Source organism: Antechinus flavipes, chromosome 2 (genome assembly GCF_016432865.1).
Source record: "Antechinus flavipes isolate AdamAnt ecotype Samford, QLD, Australia chromosome 2, AdamAnt_v2, whole genome shotgun sequence".
Classification (NCBI taxonomy): Eukaryota; Metazoa; Chordata; class Mammalia; order Dasyuromorphia; family Dasyuridae; genus Antechinus; species Antechinus flavipes.
The window spans coordinates 621,752,253-621,765,069 of NC_067399.1; the positions used below are offsets into that span (position 1 = coordinate 621,752,253).

The 12,817-nt window shown below is 38.8% G+C and overlaps 1 protein-coding gene across 12 annotated transcripts in view; it reads right to left on the reverse strand.

The window, feature by feature from the left end:
- The window catches only part of CELF6 (CUGBP Elav-like family member 6), a 135,308-nt gene that overhangs the window by 22,979 nt on the left and 99,512 nt on the right, over positions 1-12,817 (reverse strand). For 10 of the 12 annotated variants that reach the window (XR_007951186.1, XM_051981957.1, XM_051981949.1 and 7 more), the window contains exons 3-5: positions 3,659-3,707; positions 540-668; positions 112-191 (exon numbers count right to left, since the gene is read on the reverse strand). Coding sequence is in view for 11 of the 12 variants with exons in the window: in XM_051981957.1 (XP_051837917.1) it covers positions 112-191; positions 540-668; positions 3,659-3,707 (258 nt within the window). In the remaining variant the exon portion in view is untranslated. The remainder of the gene's footprint in view (positions 1-111; positions 192-539; positions 669-3,658; positions 3,708-12,817) is intronic. The other 2 variants (XM_051981950.1, XM_051981951.1) reach the window with 2 other exon arrangements.

The following is a 12,817-nucleotide window of genomic DNA, read 5'->3' on the forward strand; positions in this document are numbered from 1 at the left end:
GGAAAGTTGTATCGGGACAAAAAATGGATCCCGTGTGTGTGGGGGGGGTGGAGAGGGGGGCTCCTCTGGACAATCCCCTTCCTCCCTTGGGCCCCTAGGCCTTCTCCTCACCGGCATAGTCTGGCTGCCATGCAGGCTGTTGATGGCAGCCTGGGCTTCTGCGGGGCTCCCGAATTTCACAAAAGCACAGCCTGGAGCAAGATAAAGGTGAAGTTAAGTTAAATTGTGGGACACAGATAATGTTTGGGGGTTAGATCCTCATCATCAAACCACATGATGATGATTTTCAGGATGAAAATTGGGATGTTGTTGGGTCAGGGTCAGGATTATAGGGTCAGCTTAGAGCACAGGATCCAGACCCAATCTATTGGGTCAGTCTGGGGCCGAGGGGCTGTGTAGTGGTACAGTCAGATAGAGGTCATGAGGTTCAGGATAGGATTAGGTTGGGATCATGGGACCATGGGATCAGGATGGGGTTTCAGGGTGAGGATGAGGTTATAGGGCGAGGTTGGGATCAGCACAGAGTAATGGGCCCACACCTTTGCTAGTTCCATCAGGGCCCCGGAGGATGGTACACTCCTCAATCTGGCCAAAAGGCTCAAACAGCCGCCGGACATCCTCCTCGCTCTGCTGCTTCCCCAGCATCCCCACGAAGAGCTTCCTGTCTTCTGAAGGCAAGCCCCATGTGGTGACCCTAGGGCTGAGTCCCACCTACCTAGCCCTTCTCATGAATCCTAGCCTTGGCTACAAAGTCCGAATTCCCCACTTCTCTTACTCTTCCAGGGACCCTGGGGCCAATGAAGGTCCCCTTCTAGCCTGCAGCCCAGCCTCTTCCCACGCAGCCCACAAAGCAGGGCCTGAATAACCGAACCCTTTGTCCAACATCGAGCCCTGCTCCCAATCGCTGACCTACCATGCCCCTCACTGAACGCCCTTCTCCCTGCCTTCCTAGTTTCTATCACTAACACAGAGATTGCATTTCCCTCATTAAGCTTCTTCCACCCAGCTCCTAAACTCTTCTTGAAATTCTCAGTTGAACCTTGTCCCTAACTCTTAAGCATCCATTTCCATCACTAAGACCCTAACACCAAGTTCCCTGTCCCTAACACTGATCCTATTAGTGTTAGCCCAGTATGAGAGCAGAGTCACTGCCTTATCAAAATTATGCATCCTTCTTCGGGCCTGGCAGGATGCCCAGCATGGGTTTGCTGAATTAAATCCAAGAGACCTTTTTCCTTGGCTCTGAGTCTCCATCCATCCTTCCTATCCCTGGGATGGAAGTAACTTCCTCTGCTAGTGTGTTGAGGGCTTTGAATCCACCCACATAACGACCCTGAAGTTGCCCAATCCCTGGGGTGACCCTTGGTCACTCCCCTAGCACAAGGCAGTTTCCAGACAAGGTGGAGTGTGGAGGGGATGACGGGAGGAAGTCCCATGAGAAACCTTCATTTGTAAAGGAGGAAGGCCATTGAGGGGAGAAAGGGCAATGTAAGCCGGTAAGGCAAGATGGACAACATCGGCTCTTGCAGGAGGACGTAGAGATAGAACCTGAAGCTCTTGGATCTAAATGAGGTTGTGAGTCAACTCATCTGAGATTCCCTTTGAATCTCTTACCAGACTGTTTATGTTTTGATGGCCCTTTCTCCTTCCGTTTGGCTGCCCTGACAGCAATCTACCTACCAGTTATTGTTCACAACAAAACGAAATGTTTCAAGGGGCTGAAGATTCTAAGGTTAAGAGGAAATGCTGGCGGCTGATAGTGGTTTTCCAGCCTGTGGAAATAGAAAGCAGGCAGACTGGATTCTGGGGTCCAAGGGAGAAAATTACCTCAGCCCATCAGAGTGGAGCAGACCCTTGATGCAGCCTGTACAGGCCAGGGTTTTGTAGGGCTTGAGAAGGTCACCACTTATAACAAATGCAGGACACAGTTTCTCCCCAGGCTCCATATTCTTTCTACCAGCAGACTATTGGGAGTCATTTTTGAGGTGGGCAGAGCTCTGGGGATGGGTTTTCTCATGATTGGAGGACTTCCCTCTGATCATGCTCCCTCTTTGGTCTTACCTAAACCCTTATCCTCTGACCCTCCACTTTATTCCTCAAGGTCCCACCCAGACTGGAGAAAGTGTAGCATCTAACAGGGGCTCGTGGGGTCCGATGATTGGTAGTTTTCTTAGTGGTCAGTGCTAAAGTTCAAGGTCCTCAGGGTGGGCTGAGTCTACCCCCACTTCAGAGGTACTTTAGTGTAGGGTGAGGAGGGACAGAATGAGTTGGTGGGGGAGGGTACAAAGACCACATTGTTTATCAAAGCAGTGTTGACCAACAATACATGTTGATTCAGATCAGATAGGTTAAGAGTAAAATATGTAGATAACCATCCTCTATCTCAGTGAAGGCAGATTTCTTCAAGGATCCCTCCAAACACCTGTTTTCCACATCTAAAGGAATTCTATTTTTTTTAAGAGGGGTGATTTAATTTATAAAGGGAGCTTCCAATGAGGAAATTCCTTCCAAAGTAGACCATCAAGAGATCTATATCTTATTGTCTTACAGCAAGAATTCTTCATCTGGGGTCCATAGACTCCTGATAGATTCCAGAGATGGGAAACAGATCAGATCTTTATTTTTGTTTTTACTAATCTTTAACTGAAATTTAAAATTTCTTTTAATTATTTAAAAACATTCTGAAAAGGTTTCACCAGATTGTCCAAGAAGTTCATGTGACAAAAAAATTTTTAAGAATTCCTGTCTTAAAGAGTTTCCCAAGATATCGAGAAATTAATTAAATAACCTTGTTGAAGGTCATAGCATTGGGATGAGTCAGAGACCGGACAAGAATCCATGTCTTCTTATCTCTAAGGCTGCTCCCTACTATTCTACACTGCTTTTTTAAGGGGAGTAGCAATTGGGTTAAGAGCCTTGTCCAAGGTCACACAGCTAATAAGTATCTGAGGCAGGTACTTTTGACTCCAAAGCCATTACTCTCTCCACTGTACTACCTTGCTGGTCTCTACTATTCCACTCCACCTTTCAATATGGATCATTGAATCTAGATTTAGAGCCTGAATGAGACCCAGAGAATGTATATTCTCTTCCTGCTTTTCTTCCCTCTCTCCCCAAGTTGCAAATGAAGGACCTGAAAATAATATTATCAGATAACCCTGGGAAGGCAATCTAAACCAAAATTAGTGAAATATTACAGAGTCCCTGGTTGAATGTTAGAATTACGAGAAGACTTTAATTTCCTGCCATTCTGAGCAGCACCTGGAGAGCCTACCCTTGCTCTGGGAAGAGCAATCTTCCTTCTTCTGTCTCTCTTCCCAGAGTCTGCATAAAATTGGTGTGGAGGACAGACCCCTGGGAAGCTAGGATGGTTGACACAGGTCCACACAGGATCAGGGGCTGCCCACATGGGGAAGTTGAGGTTCAGGCTTCCCCAAAAGGCGCTCCTACGCTTTTCTGAGGTGTCTGTCTCCCCCCCCCCCACCCCAATTCTTGACCTCAGGGACATCCTAGTGAAAGCCAACAAGTCCCAGACCTCTATTTCTACCTTTACTGGACACACATATCCTGGACTGGGGATCAGAGGGAAGGTTCTTCTTTCCCCTATTTCCCACCCCCACCCCCCAATCCCAGGGTATGGGAAAGGGCAACGCGCTACCTCCTCGGCCTTCACTGTCAGCAGGCTTCACCTGGATAGGGCGATTCATCTGAAAAACAAAAGATGAACACATCCAGTTAGGAAAAGAGCCCTATTTCCCAAGAACCCTTAGCAGAGCCCAGCCCCCCAGCCACTGACCCATGAGGAATCCAGTGCTCCTGATCCTTCAGCATCCCTGGACCTTTTTGGCCTGGACCCTTCAGGTTGGCTGAAATCTGGGCCTGAATAATCCCAGTGGATTCCTGTTGTCTTTAAGATAAAGCTTTGATTCCTTTGGCATTTAAAAAGCTTTTAACCATCTGGCTACAGCCTACATTTCCAGACTTTATAACACAGTATGTCCTTCATACACCCTATAGGCCAGCTCAACTAGTCTACTTGTTCTTCATATACATTCCATCCCATCTAATATTCTCCTTATCTCAACTTCAGAATGGGGTAGTAGGGACAAACTCTGACCCTCTCCAACTTCCTACCCTGTATACTTTAGGACTTAGTGAACCAAAAGCTTCTTCCTTAGAGTGAATGTCCTGTCCCACCCCCACAGGAGAAGGCCCACTGAAGGGTTGCTTTAAGGATTTCCCACCAAGGCTGCTGAAGCTGGGGCAGGGTTATGAGTTGAATGGAGTCCATGCCATCTCACCTGAAATAAGTTGGCTATAAACATTGAGATTCTCAGTCAAAAGAAATGTTAGAAACTCTTGGCTTCTTCTCCCTACTTTAGGAAGAGCCAGTCCCAGACCGTGGGGGAACAGGGGCATTTGCCTAAGTCAGGGTTGGGGGGAAAAATTAGGACTTCCTATGTCCTAAGTGTTTTTCCCAGTCCTGTCCAGGGAGAGACATTGCCTTTGGCAGACATAAGTCACTGCCATCATTAAACAGAGCATCCAAGGTATGCTTGGATGGCCCTACTGCCAAGTGCTATTGGAGAGGCAGGAGGAGAAATCACAAACTCTCACCTCCAGGAGTTCCCTGTATAGGTAAAGAGACAAAACCCACACTCGAGATAAACTGATACCAGATAATCTCTGCTGAATGTCCAATAAAGGGAATGTGTAGCAAAGGCCGGAGCTGAGAATCAGCATGGAGGCCTCCCAAAGGAAGGGACATGAGATTTAGTCCCTCACCCATATCCTGGATAAAACATTCATTAGGAATATGATGACTACACATTTTCTTTGATCCAACTCCAGGATCTTGTAGGCAGTCTGGTAATATGGATTTATATAGAGAGTCTACAGAATACTTTCTTCACCACTCTGCCAGGTAAAAATGCAGATACTGCTGTCCTCATTTTATGATTGTGAAAACTGAGCTTCAAAACGTTCTACCATGTTACTTCCCTTCTCTAGAAGTTACAGTGGCTTCTATTTCTTTAGCGACATTTTTTGGCATTCAAAATCCTTCATAATCTGGCTTCATGGCATCTGGCTGAAAAGATAACCTTTTCAGGCTTATTATGCAGTATTCCTCCTTTTACTTGTTTATTTTTTTGGTTGAGGCAATTGGGATTAAATGACTTGTCCAGGGTCATACAACTAGCAAATTTCTGAGGCTTTATTTGAACTCAGATCTTCCTGACTCCATTGTTGGCTCCCTCACACAATGTTCCTCTTTTTGAAATACCACAGCCTGTATCTCAGCTACATTAGGCTACTTGTAGTTCTTCACAACATCCCCTTTCCCATTTTCATTTCTGCACAGCTGCCCACATGCCTAGAATATTCTTCCTTTTTACATCTGTTTCTTGAAATTTGTACCTTTCTTCAAGGCTCTTCTCATGGTTCACCTCCTACTGGAGGCATTTGTCATTTTCTCCCTTTCCTTTGAACCCCCTTCTTCATTTTTAGATTCCTTGACCCATTTTCAAATTACTTCACATATATTCTGTATTTCCTTATTTGACTTAACTTGTGTATATGAGATTTCCCTCGTATAACTTCTTGAGAGCAAAGACTGTGTTTTATCACTGTTTTCCCATTTCCTGGCACAAAGCAGGCACTTAATGCTCATTGAATGACTGAATGATTGAATAAAATGACTCTCTTAAGACTGAACAGGAAGGTGAGAGCCAGGGCTTGAATCCAGGTTCTGATCAATGTGTCTACTTCCCCAGTACTTTGATCCAGGGAAGATGGTGCCTTGAACCATAAACATGAAGATGTTGGCCACTGGTAAGATACTCTCCCCATTATAAATTAATAAATTGGCTTTCTGGCTTACAAATCTGTTTACTGTGAATTTGTCTAGCACAAATCAATTCTTTAGCGTCTTGTGGCTTTTGGGCGAACTAATGAAATTGAGTTTCTGAACTGTGACGATTTCATTGTGATCATTCCTTTAATCCACAGACAGGCGGCAGGAGCTGTCTGCTCGTGAGATAGATTTAATATGTTTGCATGTAGTACAAGGAGTTCTTGGCCCTCAGAGAGAAGAACCAGGTTGTGTACTTTCTGAGAGGATGGATGAACTGGGAGAACTGAAAGAGACAACAAAATGATGAGGATTTGGGGACATTGCAGGACAGCTCCAACTGGACAACTTTCACATTACAGAGGGACCATAGAGTGCGAGAGGTGGAGGGGACCTCAGAGGTCCAGTTGGCTTGAATACTTCTAACAGTGGAGAACTCACATATCTTTCAAGGAAATCCACTAAACTATTGGGAAATTTTAATTATTAAGAAGCTCTTCCTTATAGTGAACCAATATTTGCTTTCCTTAAAATATTCACCCAGTTCCAGTCTTCTCAGCCAAGCAGAATACATCTAATTCAATTCCCACTTTTCTGATAATTAAAAAACAATGAGCATGTTCTTTTCTTCAGGTTATATATCACCAGTTACAATAATTGGTAGTGTGGTTTCCAAGCTCCTTCAACATCCTGGTCAACTTTTAAATAACACAACTTGTTGATTTATCTCTTAGAACTAATCTAACATTCACATGTGGTTGGAGTAAAATGAGACTTGTCTTGGAAATTACATTTCTTCCTATATGTCCTTATTTCAGATGTTATGCTTTTACTACAGGTCAGTTATTAAATGTCTACAGTCTAAGAAATAAAATGAGAATCTGAAGGAAGCAGGACACCCAAATAACTGTTAGAGAAGAACAACTTTTTTCTTTATATAATGTTTATTATGAACCTAATTAAACATTGAATGAAGCTATACTAAAATGTACTTTAACAAAAACAATATTGACTTAGCTATTTTTTCTCTTGATATTCTATTTTGGAATACCTGCTCCTTAGGTAACGAATGAGCTTTCATCTGAAACCTTTCCTTTTCCCACTCCTTCTAACTTCTTCTATTCCCTAAGTCCTGATTCCTGAAACAGCTTTCCTGGGCACCTTTTTCAATAGTGCTTATACTCTTCACTCAAAACCTCTTCCCCCCAACCTTCTACTGGTTGTGGCAGAAGAGTTGGAATACTTTTTGTTCCCCATTGCCATTTCTAGGATTTTTCTCTACCACCATCACTTGGTAGCTTTTTTTTCCTTAGAGGTTTATTTCAATCCATCTTTGTCACCCAACTGAGGTTCTGGTGGCTGTCTAACCAAACTCCAGTTCATTTTCCTTTCTCCCTTTTTCACTAAAATAATGTCTGGTTCACAAATGTTTTCTCTTCCCTCTTTCTCTCTTTCTGCTTTTAAAATACTAAGGGAATTCAATATACATTTTGATATTTTCTCAAGCACCCTAAAATTCTAGTTCCTCAACTTAAATCATTCCCATGAGCTATTCTCAATCTCAAAAACACACAGAAAGTTATATTGTTGATCTAGCCCTACACAGATGCATTACTTCTATATTCAGGAGCTCTGAAATTCCTTTAATTGATTGCAGTCTGCCATTTTACCTCCATGTCTGTTTTGCAACTCCAAAACATGTTCATTGTTCTCCCCATGACCTCTAACCTTTTAACCCTTCAATTCTTTCCCAAGCCATTATTCCTGCGCTGGCTATATTCTCCTTTGTTCTCCATCTTGATCTCTTGGAGAATAAGTTCAACTTTATACTGTCCTCTACTTTTGAGTCTCTTGTCCCCTTTATCTCTTAAAGATTTTGCCTGTTAAGCCTCTTCCCTAGATTATTCCCACCATCTGCTGCTTTTTCTTCTGTTTACACATTGCTAAATGAAGATGGAGAAAAAATCATGAAACTGTGCTAAGTCTACTACAAATTTAAGTTACATAATCTCAACTGGGCTCTTGCTCTTGCAAAGTAATATTTGTTATACCTCCTTAACTGACTAACTATTCAACTTATTACAGTAGGTTTTCCAGACTTTTTCAATCTTTCTCAAACTTCTCATGGCTCTCCTTTTAACCCATCCTCTCAGTTGAGAACCATCCTTTATATTTTGCTGAAAAAAAAAAAATGAGACTATGAATGGAAATTCTTAATTTTTTTCTCCTCCTTATTTTACCCAGATGCTTTTTGCCACTATTTCCTTCAATCCTGTCTTATATAAAAAGGTAGGCCTTTTCCTTGCCAAGGCAAACCCTTTACATGCATAAGTGATACAAGTTGATATTTTAAACTCAATTTTTTTTGTGATCACAGTCTGCCATTTTATCTCCATCTCTGCTTTGCAACCCAAGCATGTTCATTGTTCTTCCATGACCGTTAATCTTTTAACTTCTCAATTCTTTCTGTATTTACAACGTATCTACAATGGAACTCATTATTTTTTTCCTCCAAACTTTCCTATACTGTACAGGATAGCATGATTATCTTCCCAGCCACTCAACTATGTACTTTGTGATCCAATGGCATTGACCTCCTTGCTGTTCTTGATATGTACCACTCCACCTTCTGATTCTAGGCTTTTTTACTGATTATTCTCATGCCTGGAACTTTCTCATCCTCCTGCTTCTTTCTTTGTTTTTACTTAAATGATAACCTTATTGTGTGTTTTAAATTTTTTTTTTAGGCAAGGTGGGCTAAGTGACTTGAATCAGAGGCTGGATTTGAACTTAGGTCCTCCTGACTCCAGGACAGGTGCCTTATTCACTACATCACCTACTTGCTACCTCTCTTTCCTTACCTCTTTCCCCCATCTTCCCTTCAAGTTCCATCTTATGTGAAAAGGTTTTTTTTCCTATGACCTTTAATCATTAGGTTTTCTTCTTTAAGGTTACCCCCTGTTTAACCTATATACATTCTGTTTTTACATAGTTGTTTGCATGTTGACCCCCTTCATTAGATTGTGAGCACTTTGAGAATAGGGCCGCTTTTTGTCTTTTGATTAATCAGCACTTAGCCTAGTACTTGACTCACAGTGGCTGTTTAATAAGTACTAGTTGACTGACTGACTTTTCTTAGTTTAATTGCCCAAATAGAATATAGATTCATATAAATTATTTTATATAAAATTAATCTATGTGTTAATTTTCTAGTTATTTTTCTTCAATTTGTATTATTTTTTATTGTCTTTGCATATTTTTTATTCTTAATATTTAAAATGTCCCCAAAGTCTTAGTGTCATTTAAAGCTTTAATAGCTTTTGGGATTCTCTGTAAATGATGTTTATCAGTCTAGTGTTCCATTGCTTAGATATTGGTCACAGAATCCCTAATTGTTGGAGTAGATTCTTTCTAGTTTCCCTTCATTAAAAAGAGTTAGCTCCACTTTTTCTTTCAACAAATAATTCTTTTTTAATTACTGAGGACACAGAATGGAGTCAATAATAGTGCCATAGATAAACTAATCTGTATTTCTTTGATGATTAATGAGATTGAACATATTTCTATTGGTTATTTTTCATTTGTATTTCTTCATTTATAAATTGCCCATTCATGTCTTTTAAGAAATAGGGATTGCCTTCATAGATTTATATCACTTTCTTGTAAATTTATATAATTTCCTTATGAATCAGAATTTTAAAAAGTAAATATTGGATATATTTGTGCCTCACAGTTTTTGCCTTAATAACTTTTGTTTTTTTTAGTCATTTCTAAATTGTTTCTGTTGCAAAACTAGTTGATTGAATTCATTAAAAAATACAATCAAATTTCTTGAATTTCTCTCCAGTGATTTATTTGTTCAACAAATAATTTATTATCTTCCTCTAAAGGTAAGACAAATGTTATTTCATATCATTTTAACCTTTAAAAATGCTTAATTCATGGATACAGGCAATTTTTATTGTATCCTGTTATATAGAATTAATCAATTTTCACCAAATTTCTATCCAGTTTTTCTAATACTTATGATAATTATTTCTTTTTCCACAGATTTACCCAAATGCTTAACTTTTGTTTAATTAAATCTCTTTTTGGGATTCCCATTGCCTATTTTGTTTATTTTGTTATCCAGTACCAGATGATGTTGATAATTATCATTTTTATTATGTTTTAAAGTGTGATAAGGCAAATTTCGTTTGTAAGGTCAACACATTTTGATATGTTTGCTTATTTTTTTGCTTTTTAAAATTTGGATTTCAGCATCATTTTATCAAATTTTATAAAGTAAACCATTGGGATTTTGATTGACATTGAATTAAATCAATAATTCTAATTGTTTTTACTTAAATGATAACCTTATTGTATGTTTTACAATCAATATTCAAATACCATTGAGATTCATTCCTCCACACTTAAAAAAGAAATCTCTAAATAAGAAAAAATAAAATATATCTGTGGAACAATGAGTAAATCGAAGGGGAAAATGATATAATAAAAAAATCTTTTTTAAATCAATAAACTAATTTTAGGGGTATGGATATTTTTACGTGTTCAACTGTACTGTTCTTTCACGTGGACTGTGGCTTCAGTTCAGGTTTTATTTTATTTATATCAATAATGTTTCTTATATTATGTTAATAAGAGCACATGTGTGCCTTGAGAAGTCAGTATTCAAAGATCTGATGTTTTGGTTATTAATGTAAGGCGTATAAGCATGCCATAATGGAAGAGAATCAGCTTTGGAATCATCAAGACCTGTATGTATTATCCCCATGACCTTTCTCCTTCTCCCCCCAATACATAATGAGTTCATGACTCTAGGCAAGTCATTATACCTCTCTTCATCTATTTCATTACTTGTAAAATGAATATAATGGTAGCATTTACTTCACAGGTTTGTGAGGATCAATGAAATAATATATGTAAAATAATTTACAAGCCACAAATTACTTCATAAATGTTAACTATAGTAAGATAAAACTAAGAATATATTATTAAAATTATAGTACAATAGTATTATTTGTAGATAAAACTTCTCACTGTCTCAAAGTAACTCTTTTAAGAGTATAATTCATGGATGAATTGTAAGTTTCTATCTGTTGAGAGTATTTTTTAATTAATATTTTATTTTATTTTATAATAACTTTATATTGACAGAATCCATGCCAGGGTAATTTTTTTTTGCAACATTATCCCTTGCACTTGCTTCTGTTCCGATTTTTCCCCTTCCTCCCTCCACCCCCTCCCCTAGATGGCAAGCAGTCCTATATATGTTAAATATGTTGCAGTATATCCTAGATACAATATATGTGTGCAGAACCGAACAGTTCTCTTGTTGCACAGGGAGAATTGGATTCAGAAGGTAAAAACAACTCGGAAAGAAAAACAAAAATGCAAATAGTTCACATTCGTTTCCCAGTGTTCTTTCTTTGGGTTCTTGCTTCTGTCCATCATTTATCAATTGAAACTGAGTCTTTGTCAAAGAAATCCAGTTCCATCAGAATACATCCTCATACAATATCGATGTCGAAGTGTAAAGTGATCTCCTGGTTCTGCTCATTTCACTTAGTATCAGTTCATGTAAGTCTCTCCAAGCCTCTCTGTATTCATCCTGCTGGCCATTTCTTACAGAACAATAATATTCCATAACATTCATATACCACAATTTACCCAGCCATTCTCCAATTGATGGGCATCCATTCAATTTCCAGTTTCTAGCCACTACAAACAGGGCTGCCACAAACATTTTGCCACATACAGGTCCCTTTCCCTTCTTTAGTATTTCTTTGGGATATAAGCCCAATAGAAACACTGCTGGGTCAAAGGGTATGCACAATTTGATAACTTTTTGGGCATAATTCCAGATTGCTCTCCAGAATGGTTGGATTCGTTCACAGTTCCACCAACAATGCATCAGTGTCCCAGTTTTCCTGCATCCCCTCCAACATTCATCATTATTTTTTCCTGTCATCTTAGCCAATTTGACAGGTGTGTAGTGGTATGTTGAGAGTATTTTCACAACAGGACCTCCCTACACCAATGAAATAAAAAGTATATATACTTAAAAGAAATTTAATATTTTTGCACTGATAATCATTATTTAGAATAAAAATGTTTAGAATTATAATTCAGAATTCAAAAAACTTAACTTTTCATATTTCCATTTTAATCCTATAAATGATTCCTTTATTTGTAGACATTTTAACCATGTTTTTGTAATTTATGTATAATTTTAATTATAATTTTAATTTACTATTTTCCATTATCTGAAAATGCAATGGGCAGAATTTCTTCCTTTTTCAGCTATCAAGTGCTGCTTTTTGCTCAAGCATATTACTGACTTTTATTTCAAGTTCTTCTGTAACTTAGGGGAAAATTATGTCCTCTTGTTTAGCAAATTTGACTAACTTTTGCTTTCTTTGCTTAATTGATCTTATTTTTATAATGGTTAATAATGAGATTAACCAGCATGTGGAAGTTTTTCTTATAGTTCTTTGTACTGCTATAAATTTCTATAAATATAACTATCATTTTTGGGGGAAACCTATAAGTTTAATGTTTAGATGAGCGTTTTACTCATTATTCTTCCATCTTTGCCTATCCCTTTTAATGTTTTCTGGTTTAATTCTATTTGACAGTTCTTTTGTACACAGTAGGTGCATAATAAATGTTTGTAGAACAGTGCATCCATATTCTTACTTTTCCCCATTATCTGGATTTAGGAATTGGAAGGCACCTTAACAGTCTTCTGTTCTCAGCTCATGCTTGAAAGCAGGAGCAAAGGTGTAAGACAATGAGATGGAGAGAGACAGGAGGAGTCAGTAACCATGAAGCCTCAGTGAGTTTTAAAATTCAGTCAGGTTTCTCTTTGATGCCTGATGTGACAGTGACTATTATAGAAGCAGATAATTAATTTTAATCAATTGATTATTACTTGCCACATTATGGCTCCTTAAAAATTACACT